The sequence below is a fragment of the Chelonoidis abingdonii genome, chromosome 1 (genome assembly GCF_003597395.2).
Source record: "Chelonoidis abingdonii isolate Lonesome George chromosome 1, CheloAbing_2.0, whole genome shotgun sequence".
Classification (NCBI taxonomy): domain Eukaryota; kingdom Metazoa; phylum Chordata; order Testudines; family Testudinidae; genus Chelonoidis; species Chelonoidis abingdonii.
The window spans coordinates 77,719,912-77,739,921 of record NC_133769.1 but is presented as its reverse complement, the minus strand read 5'-3'; the positions used below and the strand labels follow the sequence as shown (position 1 = coordinate 77,739,921).

The 20,010-nt window shown below is 42.4% G+C and overlaps 1 protein-coding gene across 1 annotated transcript in view; it reads right to left on the bottom strand.

Moving 5' to 3' along the window:
- Positions 1-3,496: 3,496 nt before the first annotated feature.
- Positions 3,497-20,010, bottom strand: part of PTPRQ (protein tyrosine phosphatase receptor type Q) — a 149,542-nt gene continuing 133,028 nt past the window's right edge. The window contains exons 40-45 of the mRNA XM_032806315.2: positions 17,710-17,844; positions 17,473-17,598; positions 14,799-14,947; positions 12,414-12,549; positions 4,513-4,636; positions 3,497-4,236 (exon numbers count right to left, since the gene is read on the bottom strand). Coding sequence (XP_032662206.1) covers positions 4,199-4,236; positions 4,513-4,636; positions 12,414-12,549; positions 14,799-14,947; positions 17,473-17,598; positions 17,710-17,844 — 708 coding nt within the window. The 3' untranslated portion in view covers positions 3,497-4,198. The remainder of the gene's footprint in view (positions 4,237-4,512; positions 4,637-12,413; positions 12,550-14,798; positions 14,948-17,472; positions 17,599-17,709; positions 17,845-20,010) is intronic.

Here is a 20,010-nt window from a genome sequence, read left to right as displayed (position 1 = left end):
ATATCCTTTCACTAGTTTTTAAAATCATCCTATAAAAATTCATAGCATGGCTATAATCCTCTACTCATAGAATCATAGAATATTAGGGTTGGAAGAGACCTCAGGAGGTCATCTAGTTCAATCCCCAGCTCAAAGGAGGACCAACACCAACTAAATCATCCCAGCCAGGGCTTTGTCAAGCCGGGCCTTAAAAACTTCTAAGGATGGAGATTCCACCACCTCCCTAGGTAACCCATTCCAGTGCTTCACTACCCTCCTAGTGAAACAGTGTTTCCTACTATCCAACCTAGACCTTCCCCACTGCAACTTGAGACCACTACTCCTTGTTCTGTCATCTACTACCACTTTGAACAGCCGAGCTCCATCCTCTTTGGAACCCCCCTTCAGGTAGTTGAAGGCTGCTATTAAATCCCCCCTCACTCTTCTCTTCTGCAGACTAAATAACTCCAGTTCGCTCAGCCTCTCCCCGTAAGTCATGTGCCCCAGCCCCCAAATCATTTTCATTGCCCTCCACCGGACTCTCTCCAATTTATCTACATCCCTTCTGTAGTGGGGGGACCAAAACTGGACACAATACTCCAGGTGTGGCCTCACCAGTCCTGAATAAAGGTGAATAATCACCTCCCTCGATCTGCTGGCAATGCTCCTACTAATGCAGACCAATATGCCGGTAGCCTTCTTGGCAACAAGGGCACACTGTTGACTCATATCCAGTACTCATCCACTGTAATCCCCAGGTCCTTTTCTGCAGAACTGCTGCTTATCTAGTCGGTCCCCAGCCTGTAGTCGTGCATGGGATTCTTCCTTCCTAAGTGCAGGACATCATATAGGATGGGTAAAATCCTAAAGAAAAGTTGTCACTATCTATTAAATTCTAGAGAACTATTCCAGAATGGCAGATTTATTTTCACAGGTTGGTTGGTTGGTTTCATTTCTGTTTTTGATACAGTAGGTTACACTGACTACTTTAGCAATATGGTGCTATCATAACATCTCTACTCACATACTATCTGAAGAGTCAGTAAAACATCATCTGAAAAATTAAAAATGCCATGTTGTGAAAAAGAAAGATAAGGTGGGTGAGGTAATATCTTTTATTGCACCCACTTTTGCTGGTGTGAGACAAGCTCTTCTAAGAGCTCTGTGTAAGCTCAAAAGCTTGTCTTTCTCACCAACAGAAGTTGGTCCAATAAAAGATTTTACCTCACCCACCTTGTCTCTTACTATCCTGGGGCTGAGACGGCTACAACACTGCATACATCAATGCTGCAAAATAACCATTTGTTCACAAAATGGCCAAATTCTGATCTTGCCCCCTTGGTTCCCATGGCAAAAGATGGGGATAGGAGGGCAGGATTTATGGGTGATGTGGAGCTATGGACAGAGGGTATATTGTGTCAAGCATGGTATTCATGGGTGGGTCTGTAGGATCTACTGTGACATGGACATCTTCCCTTCCTCATTCCCCATGGATGGGTACATATAACGGTTCGTGGATTACTGCAGTACAGATAGCAGAGCAGCTCCTTCTCAGCTGCTCAAAGAGCATGAACAATTTCCTTCCATGTGCAGAAGTCCTGTGAGCTGTGCTCAGATTGGATTGGCTACTAGCTGACCCTGACTGAAGAGATAACACTGAAATCTCCAAAGGCAGATTATCAGATTGCCTACATAAAACTGTACAATGAAATATTTAAAACATTTTAAAGTTTTTGGCTTTAACATAAAGCAATCACAGGAACATAAAAAGCGTCATACTGGATTGTCAGAGGAGTGTTCCTTTAAATCCAGTCATTGACAGCAACTGATTCCAGATGCTTTAAAGAAAGATGCAAGAATCTCTATAGGAGTCATTTTGATAAAATATGAACAATTATAATCACTTTTGGAACATTGGAGAGTTCACTTTTAAGCTGCACAGGACTAATCAGCTCTTGCAAAAAATTTAATTATAGAAAGTACAAACATACTTTTAGTCTAGCACTGTGGTTACAAGACTATAGCTCAATAATGTCATTTTATCACAGGGTTACATGTACTGCTACCAAGTACAAATACAATCATGAAAAACATATGTAAGACCCTTATAGGCAATTTGTCAAAATACTTTAAAACATATGTATAATAAATGAAGACCACGTGTTTCATATGAACCAAATGAAACTAAAGCTGTACAGAATGGTTCACCAGAGATTTGAACAGCTGCGGACATCACCTCTCCTTCTGTCCGGCTTTAAAAGGCATTGTTTTTCCTTTAGGTTGACAGGTGACGCTGCAATACAGTCGGTCTTCTTGAAAGACAGTTTCCCAAAAATACTTTTCTAAAATGCTCTCAAACCCTCTTCCCCTCCCTCAGTTCTGCTTTTGATGGCCATTTGAGTATTCACAAAAGATCTCTTCTAATTTACAATCTGTACCAAACCCGTCAAGATTGTAAAAAGAAACCAGACCCTTACTGAAATTTACTCCTGCATAAATATTAAGTTATGTACTGTACAACACTGTCTATTTGGTATATGAAGTAGGTAAGAGTCCAGTTAACTTTCTGTTACAGATAGATCAGGTACATACTCACACTGTATATCTTCCTTGCAGGTGTCCCAGTTTGAGGAGGGAATGGCCTGATTTACTTGAGGCTCCTCAGAGTTGGAAAGTTGAACCACTTGTCCCTTTCACAAGGCTGGAAACTCCTTCTCCCCAACGCAAATATGAGCTGGGCGCTCTACGAAGAGAACCTTCTATAGTTTCCTTACTGTTTTTTGCACTCAGGCAGGTTTCTCCTAGAGTACTTAGGCCGCAATTTGATAGTATTATTGATTTGTAGTAGAACATTTATATTTCCTCACATAATATTTAAAAATGTATCAGTGTAAAGCTATGAGAATGTCAATAAATCACTGAGAACAGGAGTACTTGTGGCACCTTAGAGACTAACAAATTTTTGCAGATACAGACTAACACGGCTGCTACTTTGAAACCTGTAATAAAGCACCAGGCTTCCTAGTAAAATCCAAGTGCATGGTAAGTTTATTTTCCTATGGCCCTCTATTTATCAATCTATGTTTTGCTACTCGATTGAGAGCCTCCTGACTCATCCATTCAATCTTTAGATCTACCCTTGATGATGCAGCAACAGGAGCTGAGGATTTGGGGTTTATTAATCAGTGCTCTCTGGAATTGTGCCAACACAAAATATTGTCAGCCATGTGTTTCAAAGGCTTCAGTGACTTATTTCATGCCAATGTGAAGGCAACAAAGTTTGATTTTATACACCTGAACAATAAAATATTTTAATATTGAATTTCTGAATATTCCTTATGAAGACCGTGTATAAGATTGTATTCAGGTCATTTGAATGAAAGTATACAGTACATTATTCAAATCAATCTACCATACATTATAATATGTAATAAATTTAAAACTTTATTTTTTTTCCCTTTCAGTTTTACAAAAGTAGCAGGAATGTGAGATCCTTTCTTCATCATCAAACGTGCAATCACTAGCAACATTTAAAAACAACAACCGGGTGATCACAAGTTAGCTTAAATAGCCCCAACTATCCCTGAAGAGCTACTGTGTGCTGTGCAAAAGCTGAATAATCTTCGCAGTGTCAGAGGGTGACTCTTCAGCTGTTCAGGATCATGAGATGATATCCTAGCACTCATAAAACAGCAGATTTAAAACACAAGAACATACATTTAGGTAAAGATCATTGTGACAGTACTGGAAGTAATCCACAAGAATTGTCAACACCCTTGAGGCCAAACTAACATGACTGAGTCAAAGAATTCAAGCTTTTACTCAAAACCAAACAAAAGAATACATCAAATTCACACTGAATTATGCACGTTAGGAATATGAACATTTTCCTTCACATTTGGCTCATTTTTAATCTTTTACAAGATAACTGGGGAAAAGGAGCATTTGTTGAGAGCACACTTTCAATTTAAATACATACTGAGTTATTTATATAACAACAGAACTGCAATCTGGGCAAAAGTATTACTGATCTTTATTGCCTAGTGATTTGCATAAAATAATTTATCACATTTATGAAGGCACATTGATAGAAAAGGAACCATTTCAACATTTTAAAAAATGCTTGTTTTTAATTCATTATAAGGGGATTTGTTTTGGCCCCTACATTTAGAAAAATACTATTTGGTTTTCAAGACCTAATAATCTTTGCTTTAAATATTTACATGGTAGTTTCTTCCCATTCAAGTTCCACATCACCTACAACAGAAACAAATACATTAAATTAGACTGCTTTTTAAATGAACATTAACCAATTACTGATAACTCTTAGTATGTATTTGAAAGAATTTCTGTTGAAAAATGTAAATAGCTTGAGCAATGACTGATACCATAATCTGGGTTAAAGGGCAGCAGAAAGCCATAACTTTGCACTTATCAAGCCTCCAAGTGCTTGTCAAAGTATGCTTATTAGTATGAACAAATCAAAGCACCTGCTAGGAAAAAATAACTTTGGAACAATCTGTATCTACTTACCTTCCATGGCATCCAAAGAGTCCATCTTTTGCAGTGCTGAATAATTTACAAAACATATGGACTGACTGCTTCCCTTGCTTGTCAATAGGTCCAAAACACACTGATGCAAAAAAATATATTGTGCCTGTATGATGTAAAAGTTAGAGGTTCCATGAATTTATGATGAAAAATTTGCTTTTAATAACAAAATATTTTAAAGCAATTTGGAATAAAAACCTATAGATGTTCTGAAAGTAATTCTAGTTTTGCATCTTGTTCCAACCCTTTGATAATGTCTTATTATCAATTATCAATTATCAAGAAAACCAATTTTAATAATTATGAATTATCAATTATTAGTCTATAGGCATGTTAATTACTATGCTCAGTTAAATATACAAAATTATTCCAAACATAACTGCACCACACCATTCCCTCAAAGCTAGTTATATATGAAAAAATGTGTTCAGCTTGTTTTTCAGCATTTGATTCAGACTGAAGGAGCTGAACCACATATATTAAGCACTTAAATGAAGAAACTTTCCTCCCTCCTAACATGCTGAAAGCCAGCAGGGTGCAGTCAAATGCAAAAAATCCACTAAATTCCATTCACTTAATACGTGGCCTATTCATGAGAGAAAAAACAAATCCCTTCTAAAGATAGATGCCTGTTATAGAGGGCATTTTGAGAACCAGCTTAGAAATAAAAATGTTGACTTTCTTGGCTTTTGTGCATTGGGATAAAACTCTTAATCATTCAAACTCTTTCTAATACATAATGAGGGTTTCATTTAGATGGGCATGTCTCTGGAATCAGTAATTCTCCTGGCACAGATAATTGAAACAATAAACTTTCAGAGCTGCTGCAGTATACAGTAGCAATACATATTTTTTGCATATATTGTTTCCTGAAATCCTTATTGACATGATAGCGTGCTTCAAAATACCATTGTAGTAAAGCCTTTTTTGGGGAAGATATCTTGTTCTGTAATGGATCCATCAGGCAAATATGAGCTGTGACCTGACAGACTGAAGTTACAACAACATAAATTGTTTAAATAGTTTGTATTATTCAGATTTTGAACCCCAAAAGCTGTAAAGTCTGTTGTGCCAAAGCAGCGCCCACTTGTATGCACTGAACATCTTTCTGAAATTCCTATTGGGGCAGGAAAAAGGATGAAGGGGAGCACATGATGTGCCAAAAACCTTTTTGTAGGGTCTTTTCCTGGAAAAAACATCATTCATTAGGGACTAGACCGGGGTCAGCAACCTTTCAGAAGTGGTGTGCCGAGTCTTCATTTATTCACTCTAATTTAAGGTTTCGCGTGCCAATAATATATTTCAAACCTTTTTAGAAGGTCTCTTTCTATAAATCTATAATATATAACTAAACTATTGTTGTATGTAAAGCAAATAAGGTTTCTGAATGTTTAAGAAGCTTCATTTAAAATTAAATTAAAATGCAGAGCCCCTCGACTGGTGGCCAGGACCTGGGCAGTGTGAGTGCCACTGAAAATCAACTCGTGTGCTGCCTTTGGCACCCATGCCATAGGTTGCCTACTCCTGGACTAGACTGTGCATTTTACATACAGTAGAACCTCAGAGTTAAGAAAACCAGAGTTACGAACTGATTGGTCAGCCACACACTTATTTGGAAATGGAAGTATGCAATCAGGAGGTAGCAGAGGGAAAAAAAGTAAATACAGCACAGTGTTGTGTTAAACGTAAACTACTAACAAAAAAGGGAAAGTTTAAAAAAAAAGATTTGACAAAGTAAGGAAGCTGTTTCTGTGCTTGTTTGATTTAAATTAAATGGATAAAAGTAGAATTTTTCTTCTGAATAGTAAAGTTTCAAAGCTATATTAAGTCTATGTTCAGTTGTTAACTTTTGAAAGAACGACCATAATGCTTTGTTCAGAGTTACAAACATTTCAGAGTTATGAACAACCTCCGTTCTCCGTTCGTAACTTTGAGGTTCTACTGCAGGAGTCAGCAACCTCTAGCATGCAGCTCACCAGGGTAGGCACCCTGGCGGGCCGGGCCAGTCTGTTTACCTGCCGCGTCAGAAGGTTCAGTGGATCACGGCTCCCACTGGCCAATGGGGGTGGTGGAAGCCGCAGCCAGCACATCCCTCACCCACACCGCTTCCCGGTGCCCCCAATGGCCTGGGACGGCAAACCATGGCCAGTGGGATCCATGGTCCGCTGAACCTGCTGATGCACCAGGTAAACAAACTGGCCCGGCCCACCAGGGTGCTTACCCAGGTGAGACACATGCCAGAGGTTGCCATCTCTTGTTCTACTGTATAGCCCAGAGTAAGCAGCTGTGTGTAGCTGAAACACCCCTGAGGGGTCCATATGGTGGCATGCAGAGTACAGATGCTGCACATGCAGCTAGCACAGGTATAGATAGCAGTGTAGATGGTGAGCCATGGCTTAGGCAGGTAGTGTAGAGTGCCCTACATTCCTGAATCCTAGGATATATATCCTGTACAGCTCTCTACTGACCCAAGCATGGGGATGGCAGGTCTACACTGCTACTTTTAGCAGAGCCTTTCCCTGCCACAGTGAAAGAATCAAGTGGGAAAAGGCTCTAGGCTGCTGGAACCTTTCTCTTTATCCGCACTGCTGGAGGCTTTCTCTGCTGCATGTATCTACCCACGGTACAGAGTATGGTCACTGCAGCATGTAGTGACATGTACCCTACACACCGTCACAAGTGCAGGCAGTTGCAGACAAGATCTCGGAGAGACACAATGCCTCCCAGAGTGCCTCGGTTGTGCTGAAGGGGGAAAAAGGAGTGATTTTCTATATTCTTTTTCAGGGTACAGCTTACTCCTTAACCAGTACCACCGTAAGGTTGCCAACTTTCTAATCGCACAAAACTGAACACCTTGGCCATGCCCCCTGCTCCGCCCCTTCTCTGAGGCCCTGCCCCTGCTCACTCTATTCCTCCCCCCATTGCTTGCTCTCCCACACTCTCACTCACTTTCACCGGGCTGATGCAGGGACTTACGGTGCGGGATGGGGTGAGCACTCTGGCTAGGGGTGCAGGCTCTGGGGTGGGGCTGGGGATGAGAGGTTTGGGGTGTGAGAAAGGGCTCTGGGCTGGGGCTGATGGGTTTGGACTGTGGGAGGGGTTCTGGGCTGGGACAGGGTGTTGGCGTGTGGGAGGGGCTGCGGACTCAAGCTGGGATGTGGGCTCTGAGGTGGGGCTGGGGATGAAGGGTTTGGGGTGCAGGAGAGGGCTCAGGGCTGGGACAGGAAGTTGAGGTGCAGCAGGGGGTGTGGGCGTCAGGAGCGAGTCTGGGTGCGGGAGGGGCTCAGGGCTGTGCCAAGAGGTTGAAGTGCAGGAGGATTTTGAGGTATGGGCTCCGGGAGGGAGTTAGGGTGCGGGAGGGGGTTCTAAAGTGGGGGCAGGCAGTTGGGGTGCAGGAGGAGGTTTGGGGTGCAGGCTCCGGCCAGGTGGTGCTTACCTCAGATGGCTCCCGAAAGCAGTGGGCATGTCTGGCTCCTAGGCAGAGGAGCCGGGGGGCTCTGCATGCTGTCTGTGCCCGCAGGCACCGCTCCTACAGCTTCCACTGGCAGTTGTTCCTAGCCAATGGGAGCTGCAGAGCTGGCGCTCAGGACAGTAATAGCAGCAGGGACATGTCACCTGCTTCCAGGAACTGTGCAGAGACAGGCCAGGGAGGGAGCCTGCCTTAGCCCTGCTGCACCAATGATCGGACTTTTAATGGCCTGGTCAGCACTGCTGACCGGAGTCGCCAGGATCCCTTTTCGACCAGGCGTTCCAGTCTAAAACTGGATGCCTGGCAACCCTATACTGCTAACTGACACATAAAGTGTTGTGTGTAGTGGGAACAAGGGAGTTGAGTCATGGCCTGGCCTAGTCCCTGCCCCTCCCTGGGGATAGTGTCTCATGCACAGCTCCTGCACTCTCCTGGCAGCTAGAGCTAAGATTCAGGTAGACGGGCTGACAAGGAGGGAGTCCCTACTCCTCTTCCTATTTCCCTGCACAGCTATGTTAGGCTTATTCTTAATCTAGCCCTGTACCAGCGGTTCAAAACTGCAACACAATGGTCTGCAAATGTAAAACAATTTCAGTGTTATAAATATGGAAAGAAAGGGTGATAATTATTTTATTATATTTTATTCCTACAATTTAAAGAGAGGCTGATTTTTTATTTTTATTTTTTTAATTGCAGGTGGGAGGGAATTGCTTCTGTCTTGGTACCTTCTCTATGCTGACAATTTAAAACCCAAATTAGAGATCGTTATGAGGTGTTTTATAATGGAAATGTCAGAATAGCTTGACTGCTAAAACCCTGCTTCATTTAGGGAAACAATGGATAACCCTCAAAAACTAATAAGATTCATTTTGTTTTGATGAGTCTCAATGGTGACATGGAGTATTGTACTACTGGTTCTGCAAAACTGTGCTGGAAATGACTTGGATAAGAACAAGCTCTCTCATGACACTGCAATATTATACCGAAGTAACAATGACAATACTTCCTGCCTCGATCAGGTTGGAAATTAGTATCAAGAGAACAGCCTCTTGTGTTACATTTTGGCACTTCCATTTTTGGCCTCTGCCAGAATCTGTAAGCACAGAGGCGAGCAAAAGTGACAAACATACGTTTTTAAAATAAGCCTTAACCTATCTATTGTCTTTTTTATTTGTAATGGTTTGGTTCTGTGAGGTCTCCACTGAATGGCCTCCCACTGAGGCCATTTAGATTATTTGATTTGCAGTGAAGGGTATAAGACTACTGGCTCCAGTGCTCCTCATCACAGTAAAATCCCAGTGATAGGAGTCCTGTTATTTTCTCACCTAGCTACATGTGCTACATTTAAACTTACCTGTGATGGTCCTCACTCTGGGGTTGGTTGGTCAGGGTTAAAGCCTGTGACCTGCATGGGGGTTGTCGGTAGGGGAGCTTGGGCCCTCCCATTCCACTGGGCTCTGAACCAGGGCCCTGAGGGCTATCAATGATCTGACAGCCAAGGCTGCTTAAGGCTGCCTTCTCTGGGCCTCTTCCCATCTCCCCTCCTGCAACTGTCCCAAAGTCATGATCGGGATTAAGGCAGTGTGAAGGGCGCCCGCTCATCACAAGGCACCTTCTGATGGTGGCGTTCCACATGCCAGCTCTCTTTCTCAGGCGCCATCTGCCTCCACCCATAATATGACCCACCCTCCTGGGCCAGCTCAGGGCTTTCCTGGGATAGTCCAAACAAAAAATCAAGGGGATTACCAAAGTCTAGAGTTCATATGGTGCGAGGGAGGAAATGCTTCCCTCTCCAGCTGTCTGTAGCAGGTCCTCCTTTCCCTAAGGGAGGGATCTTTGGGTAATTGTCTTAGGGAGAGATTTCTGCCTTCCCTCCACTCTCATCTGCTGAAGCTCCAGGTCGCAGGCCTACTCTCTTCCCTGGTCTGCCACTGCCACCAAATGAGCTGTTCCCCTGCCTTTTAACTCTTCCTCCAGTAGTGAAATTTCTGACAGGTGTGGCGGGGAGGGACTGGCTGGGCCCAGAGCAATTCCTTTATCCCGTGTTGCCCAGTGTGGGGTTGTACACCCCATCATACTACCAAACTGACATTTGCTAGTGAACAAACAGAATAGAATGGATATTTTTAATCCTCTACAGCCATCTATTGTTACTAGGGAACTCTACATTTTGATGCCAACCGTTAATAAACAGAATAAAGAAGGGAAAAAATCCCAACGATAAACAACCAGACCACAATATTTTCCAGATGACATTGTATCATAGTCTCAATTTTCAACCTAAGATCCCAAAATCTCAGATTTATAGGTTCAACTGCTGAAAAGGACAGACTAACTTTACACATCCCCGTCATCTCACTTCTCATATTCTCTGATCCAATATGAGTAGCAGGAATGTTTCCCAAACCAAACAAGCCTCCTTTTGCAGGGCATACGTACATAAACACTCACTGCATAGCAAGCTGGAAGATAAATCTACAGTGCTCCATCATGCTGCACACTAACTGCCTATATGGGCTCTTCTGGTGAGCATTAAAAGTTCCCTAGCGCGGTGGTCTCCAAAGTGCGGTGCGCGCACCTCAGGGGATGCACAAGAGGATCCTTGGGGGTGTGCGGCAGGATGAGCACTTTGGTTGTTTTGTTTTTTTTTGCTTTGGCAAAAATGGTAGAGCCGGCACAGCAGGCTGTGCATGCTCAAAATTTTTTTACTGATAGGGGTGCGCGATCAAATAAGTTTGGAGACCACTGCCCTAGCGCACTTTGCTGTACTGCTCTTTCAAACTGTGGCAAGTCAATGCACGCTAGGGAACACCTAGTGTACATCAGCAGGGTCCACATGGACAGTTAGTGTGTGGCACACTGGAGCTCTGTAGATTAACATCCCAGCTTGCCACGAACTAAGTATTTGTATGAACATGCCCATAAATAGCTTTGAAACCATCAGGCTGTATTCAGCAGAATGCTGCACGAGACTACATCTCAATACAAAGCATTGATAAGCTTGTAAGTAATCTCTTAGGCAAAGAGGTTCAAAGTGATACCACACTTTCTGCTGGCAAGGAAGAGTATGAGATGAACTAGCAACTGGGTCAAGAGTGACCCTTCCAAAGGGTCTGAACCTGCACCCATTGAAGTCTGATCCCAACAAGAAGAACACACTCCTTATTAGCTCAGTCTAAGACCCGCAGTTCTTACAGCTAAGCACCCTTAATTACAGTGGTTGAGTTAGATCAAGGATCTCAAACATTTTCATACTGTGTACTGCATCTTAATACAGACATTAGCTCATACCCATTTCCTTTTCCATTCGTGAGTGACATCCAGACCCTATTAACGTCAGTGGGAGTTTAGCCACCTACTTCAATGGAACCAGAGTTTCACCTCATGATTATATAAGAACCCTGAGGCAACTACAGCAATTGCTTACAGTTTAACTGCTAGAAATAAGCAGGAAGAGTCAGCACCATGTTACAAGCCTGATCTCCAGGGAGTAATGGTGTTTCTCACACCACATTTAAGAGCCTCTGAATTAGATAATACTATTAGACCTACAGGAATGAATACAAGGATTACACTGAATTGGAGCATTAAGGGCAGCTTTAAATTCCACAAAGGCTCCAGGGAAGGCAGCATTAGGGTGACCAGAAAGCAAATGTGAAAAATTGGGACAGGGAGTGGCAGGTAATAGGAGTCCATATAAGAAAAAGACCCCAAAATTGGGACTGTTCCTATAAAATTGAGACATCTGGTCACCCTAAGCAGCACTAACCCAGATCTCTAAGCTTAGGGTAGTCCTTTTACTAGCAGCTCAATTATTTTTCTCTTAATAACTTATACTCACCTTGCATATGATTGCTAAAAATGTATCTTGTTTTAGGCCCATAGAAGGCTCTTCAAACACTTATCTTACAAATACTGAAGAGTGCATATAACTTAATTTACTTGTATAATCTTATTTCAGTCAATTTAAAATAAGTCAGTCAATGGGACTATTGATACAGGTAAAGCACATGTTTATGTTTTTGGAGGATGGAGCCCTATATTTATATAAATTTACTTGTCAGAAAGAGTTAATAAAGCCAAATATAATAAGATATTATTAAGTTTGGGTTTAAAAAAATTACCTGAACCTTTAACCAAAATTGAAAATAAACCTTTTTACAAAGCCTGAGAAAGTTTGGTTTACTTTTTAAAAACACTACCTTTCATTTTTCCACTCCTTGGCTGGAGAAGAAGTGTCAAAGACCTCAAGAAAGCCTATTGGTATAATGCTTCCAATCCAACTGGGAGCAGGAAGTACTAGAAAATTTACAATAAGGCTGATTTTCACAAGTTTTGCTGCTCATTTTTGCAGTATTTCAGAGAACAAAATGATTTCTTAATATAGAATGTATATAAATTCTGTATGTCTTACCAGGTTCTGTACCATACACATTCTCTCACTTCTCAGCTCAGCTACAAGTCCATACATGTCCACAAAATCATGATCATTTATATGTTGTGTTAAGTGATCAAGTGCAATATAAACCCCTGTTCTTCCAACTCCAGCGCTGTAAAAAATATATACAAAATAAAATATAGTTTATATGCTAATTATTTTAATATATATAATTGCAAATCTTCAGTATAGCAGATCCAGTGGCTGGAAATTGAATCTAGACAAATTCAGACTGAAAATAAGGTTTACATTTTTAATGGTGAGAGTAATTAACCATCGGAACAATTTTGCAAGGGTAGTCATGAATTCTCCATTACTGACCATTTTTAAATCAAGACTGGATGTCTTTCAAAAAAAATATGCTCTAGGAATAATTTTGGGGCAGTTTTACGACCTATGCTATACAGGAGATCAGACTAAGTGATCACCATGGTCCCATCTGGCCTTTGAATCTATGAATTCAAAAACTCGAAAAATAAATTTATTGTGAAAATAAAATTGGGCGAAAACTAGAACCTTTATCCACCCTCTCACTCTGGTACCTTTATTGATTGGGATAAAATGGAATCTAGATGTGAACTACAACCTGGCTTTGGTTTTGCAAAGCTAAAGCCTGACTCATGAGGTGCAGCTAAATCAAAACTATCCTATTTAGCAAACTGTAGGAATGAGAAGGAGACAAAAAGCTTTTATATGAATCCCAACAAACTTTGCTGGTTTGAATGCAACAAAACTGCAATCACAAGGTTTTGCAAAACTGAACCTTGGATTTCTTGGTGCATTTCTATTAAAACTAAACAAAACAAAGAGGATTTCTATACAGTGAATTATTATACAAGAAAAAAGGTGGGAATAGATAACTAGGCTGAAGTCGCAAGTCCAACTCTCTTGTGGCTAGGGGTATTCTTCTTAATTAAGCGGTTTGAAAATTAACAGGGTTACCTTAAAATCATTCTCACATTTATAAGCAAGCAGTGCAAAAAATGCTGGATAGGAGTAACATGATCATGTTTGCTCACCAAATGTGTGTCTGCACTCTGTAAAAGCTGCAACATGAGAGAAACTCTGCTAAGAGGTATTATAATAAATGAATCCTGTGGTTATGAGGACATGTGTTGCTGCTGCAAGGTCATAGTGACATAAGCAAGGGAACATCCTTAGTATGTGCTGGGGGCCAAATTCTCTGTCCCCTTTGCAACTCTCTGCAGTGCAAAGGGAATGGAATCTGGCCCTGTCTCCCATCTGAGGACAACCACCAGCACGAGGGAGTCCTCAGAAGCACAGAGCCAGTGGAGTTGTCTCTTCCACTAGCCTCTAGTGTAGGGGTTGCTGGGAGCAGGGAAGAGGAGTGGTAGGAAAGCATTATGTTCCAGCAGTGGCCATTTGGTGAATGGTCCCTTAGTGACATTGACAGCTGGAGCAAGTTAGAGAAGTTCCAATGCATTATAGGCTGAACACAGATGAGAGATGGATCAGAGAATTGAGAACTGAAACCAAATCGCTTAGTGTCCCCTCACACTGAGCACAACAGAGAATCTGGAACAGTGTTCTTATCCTGAATCACTACTTCAGAATGTGCCCACTGAGTCAGTGGGGACACTGAGAGACCATCTGAAAATGTGGAAAGAACTGTATAAAATGCAGACCTGCTGACCACCTTACTGAAGATTTAGCCTTGTTCAGACACTGACTCTTTGAAACAATAGTGTAATGGTGTAGAAAATGAAATCAACGGGAGTGATGAGAACTGAACACATCTCAGAACCAGACCACGTATTTAGCTCCCCAACATATAGATTTGGGCATCTATTTTTAGGATCCAATTTTGAAATCTGGCCTTTGAATGTGAAAGGGATAGTAGATACAATCTTCCATTCCAAGTCTCCATTCTTTACTGGTTCCCATATAGTTTCTGTCTTCTGATAATATATTATATCTAGATTTTAAATAAACTTTTCAACACTTCTTCCTTAAAGAAAGCTATAATTATGGTTGAAATCATTAAAAAGTCAACATTTCTCAAGTGTTACCACATGCACATCTCCTATTTTAAGTAAACAGGAAATCTGAAATGAACTTTAATGTGACTGTATGGTAAATACCAGAATAACTCTTTCACTGACATCATATCAGTTGGATTGCATGGGGTGGAAGGGAAAACACAAACCGGTCTTCTACCTTCAGAAAGAGTTGAGGAACATTGCTTGGAAACTTGCACTGCAGCCAGGGCTATACTCTGAATAAAAGAGCAGCCTTTTTTCCCCACTGCTTTCAATCTGGCAACTTTTCTGCATACTAATATTTACTTAAATGGTATGACACTTTAAACTGATTTCATGATGTACTTAATTCTCTGCTTACCTGCAGTGAACAACCATAGGTGTGTTATCATGTGCTCGACTTGCACGGATCAGCTTGACAAAATGGATTAATGGTGCTGTAGTTTCAGGGACTCCATGTTCAGGCCAGGCAGTAAAGTTACACTGACGTACCATCATACAATCCCCATGCTGGGAAGCACAAATTACATACAAGTTCTGCATTAGAATTTTGAAACAGACCCATTTTAGATCTAGAAGTGAACTGTAACACCTAAGTTTCCCTAGCACTTTCTTCTCAATAACCTTACCTAAAGAGGAAAGTTTGAGACTTACACTGTTGTCAAATGTACTAGCATCAGGAGACAACTTCTTGTTCATGGGTTTAATGACTGTTGTTTACAAGAAACTGGCAGCAGTCCACCCATGGGGAAGTGTTAATGACCTCTGCCAGCAGGAAACTCAACTCTCCTGTGACAAAGTTCCTCCTCCACCTTGGTGGGTCCTGCGCTTATTGGCGGATTTGTTCACCTCAGTGATCTTCCCTTCTTGTGGAACCCACAGTCTGAGTCAGCTCCTCCTGTGTCTGATCAGGAGTTGGGAGGTTTGGGGGGAACCCAGGCCCGCCCTCTACTCCGGGTTCCAGCCCAGGGCCCTGTGGATCGCAGCTGTCTATAGTGCCTCCTGTAACAGTTGCAGGACAGCTACAACTCCCTGGGCTACTTCCCCATGGCCTCCTCCAAACACCTTCTTTATCCTCACCACAGGACCTTCCTCCTGGTGTCTGACAATGCTTGTCCTCCTCAATCCTCCAGCAGTACACTCTCTCACTCTCAGCTCCTTGCCTTCTTGCTCCCAGCTCCTCACACACGCTCCTTCTCCTCTGGCTCCTCCCTGCCTGACTGGAGTGAGCTCCTTTTTAAACCCAGGTGCCCTGATTAGCCTGCCTTGATTGGCTGCAGGTGTTCTAATTAAAGTAGCTATCTCTACTGCCTTCTAGAAAGATCTTAATTGGCTCCAGGTGCCTTGATTAACCTGGAGCAACTGCCATTTGGTTACCAGGGTACTAAGGATTTGTTTAGCCTGGGGCTAACATACCTGTTTCTCAGTACTTTACTGTAGCCATCTGGCCTTGCCCCATCACACTCCCCTTGACTTTATAAGCCAGATGGGACCTGGGTCCAATTTGCAGATTATAAGCTGAAGTGTCTCCAGGTCTTCTAGCAGCCCAATGAGCAAAGCTGGCTGAAACTCAATCAGAGAAGGTGTTCCATCTGACCCTTTCCTACACTGACTTGCTACTGTCAAGGCAGTCAACTGGTCCAATTCCAATTACTCGTTGGCCAGAAAACGGCCAGGTGGAAATTATATGTGAGCGACTACTCCACTACAGCAGTTATGATAATACATAAAAGCAGGAAGTGACAACCTGACTTCTTAACTACTGTATAACGCATAATGACAATTTGGATCTATGTTAGTAAAGTAGGATGTGGTGAAAGGGATTATGGATGCAAAATGTCCATGTTGACTTGCATGGAAAAAACCTTAAATGAACAAACAATAACTCCATTTGTGGGTTTAAAACAAAGAGCAAACAAAGACAAAAATACAGGATACTTAATCGGCATACTGATAAATGGCACAATTTAAGGTGCAATGTATTTTAGTGACTGCATCCAGAACACTTAGAGAGCATGACTTGTGTTTTCTGAAAGCCTCATATTGGTTAACAGATATGAATTTGTGTTTTGCCAACATACATTTCTGGTTGTAAAGCCCCTTTTTACTGTGGCTGCTTCTGTGTTCTAACTACAAAACAAATGTATTGTATCTCACAATCTTGTTTTTAAATGTTTCATTGCTCTGTACTATGTACACAATGTATTCCGAGAAGTCTGAAAATTGGGATGTTGCTTACTTGTCACCCGTTTCCACAAGTGTCTGCCAAGAAAAGATAATGCATCTTTATGTTTGGACATGGAGGGTCACATCCTAGGGTCTGGCAGAATTGCACACTATGTATGTCAGTGCTAGAGGTCCAAAGGAGACATAGGATTGTCTTGGCCACTATATGGACGACTGATTCCTGCGCCTAAGTGCTCTTCCAGTAGTTACTAGCTGCTAATGGTTCCAAAAGCCTGAAACCACAGCTGTGGATCATGAGAGCATTGGGGACTCTATGCCACTTCTCCTATGCCAGTGCAGAACGTGCCAGTGGTGTTAAGACACCAAGAGCCACTTGTATTGAGGTGAATCTCCTAGGGCTGGTTATGCCAGCTCTATAGTGCACTACTGCTGCTGATGCAGTAAAAGCAGCTGCACTGTTCCAGAGAATTTCACCCTTGGTTGCTTTACCTGGGAGGGATGCATTAGAAGGGATTTTTATCATTCCCAAATTTTTATAATTACTCCCTTCCAGAAAAGATATTGAGATAGTCAGGTAGAAACTTTGACTCCCAGGGGATTAGAGATTCAGTATCCCTGATATTCTACTTCCTATCATCTGGGTTTCACATATCAGTTCCATGTGACAGAAACTGAAGACAATTTTCAAAAAGTTAAAAATATTCAGAAAAAACAGACAATGCAATGTATGCACATTTGGGATTAAAAGAAGAACTTTTAGGGACAGCTGAGTGGGATGGAACACATTTTACATTCACTGGGGATTTAAGAGTGTATTTTTATAAAAGCATTTTTCAGTTTTCCCTTACCCTTTCAATTTTTAGATCCCTGATAGTCCAGTCTATGTGAATATCTTCCACTAATTTGGTAATCACTATATCTCCAAACACAGTAACTGGTTTGTTGTCTTCTGGCCAGTATTGGTGACATCTTACCTGCAGTCAGAGGACACTGTTTATTAACAATGAACATATATAATCCTGATAGAAAGAATATATAATTTACAGTTATTGCATGCATTAACAACTGATATTCTGGTAACTTACCCGTCCTTTTTCAAAACATTGCGTAAGCATCACGAGCGTTTTTGCTCTAGTCTCCCATACCATTCTCCAGAAATCACCCACTGTTCCTGGTAATGGTCCCTGAGTAGCAATAAACTCATTTGGACACAAGTAGCCCTACAATGAAAATATTTAATATATATGGATATACTCAAACAAAAAGTGTGTGTGTGTGTGTGTGTGTATGACTCATAATTATGCCTGCAGCCGTATCACCAGAGGTTGTGAATTTGTCAGATATATAAATTAAACAGGGATAGGCCAGCGAAGTTGTTGCAGGGGAAACCTCCAAGGAAAGCCTAAGTGATGTGGATAATTCAATAGATGAGATTCTTTCCATTGAGTAAGTCTGTTCTCAGCCAATGCCCAAATAGGTTAGAGGCCCTGTGCTACTGGAAGTGGCATCTTTTAAAAATATGTTAAATTGAAGTCATGGCTACTTACAGTCATTAAAAATATCCCAAGGTTACAGCCTATGGCTGTATTACCTTTACTGCACAGTGTCACCCACGATCTCGGGCAGCTGTGCCTGGGGGGCTGGGGGCATGGTTGTGTAGTTCTATTAGTGCAAAACTGCTGTGGATCCAGAGCTGGTGGGAGCCCCAGGACTGGCGCTAGAGTTTTTCGCACCCTAGGCGCACGGCCATTTCGCCGCTCCCGCGGCTCCGGTGGAGCTGCCGCAGCCATTTCTGCGGACGATCCATTGGTCCGCCGCTCCGGTGGAGCTGCCGCAGCCATTTCTGCGGACGATCCATTGGTCCGCCGCTCCGGTGGAGCTGCCGCAGCCATTTCTGCGGACGATCCATTGGTCCGCCGCTCCGGTGGAGCTGCTGCAGCTGTGCCTGCGGCAGCTCCACTGGAACCGTGGACTAATGGACTCTCCGCAGGCACAACTGTGACAGGTCCACCGGAGCCGCCTGCCACCACCCCCCCCGGCAAAATGCCGCTTCCCAAAAATCCTGGCGCCCTAGGCGATTGCCTAGTTCGCCTCAATAGAAGCGCCGGTCCTGGGGAGCCCACATACATTGCCCTGTCCTCCAATCGATCAGTCCAGGTTCAGAGGAGGCCTTTTTCCTGCCAAAGGGTTGGGGGGAACCTCAGCCCTGAAAAGTGATGTAAGTCTCTCTCTGAGAGAGGATTCCCTGAAGTCACCCTGTGGGTTTTTCCATGGAAGGGATGATCCTGGTTTCTGTTTTTGTACATAATTCTAAAATGAATTAAGAGCATGAGAACAGTTTTTTCAAGCAGAGATTGCAGTACATGTGCCCCCTGGCTGTCCTTCCACAGGATGGAACCAGTTTTCTTAAAGGGGCCATTGGAGCACGAGGAACACTATGCATTATATAAAATTAAAAAAATAAATGTCATATTGCAGAGCTGATGGTCCATCATGGAGTTCTGGTAATTAAACAGAACAAACAGTGCAGAAGTTTATTAACCTCATCAAAACTCCTCAATGGAATTACACTCCTATAATTCACAGCTGCCTGTTATTTATTTGATATATAATATACATAACAGGTGGCAGTGGGAAACTACACTAATCCTCGCTAGTTGAACAGTGAAGTGAGGAGCTATAACTCAGGGATGCAAAGCTCTGAGTTAATTATTTGCTTTCTCCCCTCATGGGTGAACCAGTAAACATAAAAGTAGCTTTCCAATTCCCACTTATTATATAGTATATAAAGGGTGTTTCTTTCTATATCTATCTACCTACTGCAAAGAGTTCTCCAATGCATGTATTTTTGCTTGCTTCTGACTTATGCAGGCATAATGCTTTTTGTCACCATTGATAGGATATTGCAGCTGCTAAAGCCACCAATTCTCTGAGCTATAACTTTGCCCTTTATAGATCTCTCTCCCTTCCTCTCTCTCTCTGTGCGTACACACACACACACACACATATCAAAGTTGTAGCTCTGTGAATTGGTGGCCTTGGCAGCTGCAATATCCCATCAACGATGACAAAAGGAATTATGCCTGCATAAGTCAGAAGCAAGCAAAAATGCCTGCATGGGAGAGCTCTTCGCAGTAGCACTTTCCGCAGCCTTTTTGAAGGTGCTGTGTGAGCTTCCCAGCATCAGCTTTTGAGTACTAGCCAGTGAGGGGAAGAGTGGAGACCTGTCCATCCTCCACTCTACTTAGAACACCACCTCAGAGGCCCAGAGCACAGCAAACAGCACTACAGCTGTGTAACAGGATTTGTAACAGGGTGGAAAGTCTCTTCTGTTGACCCACCCGGTTAGAACACTGTATAATGCAATGAGTAAATTTTGCTGACTA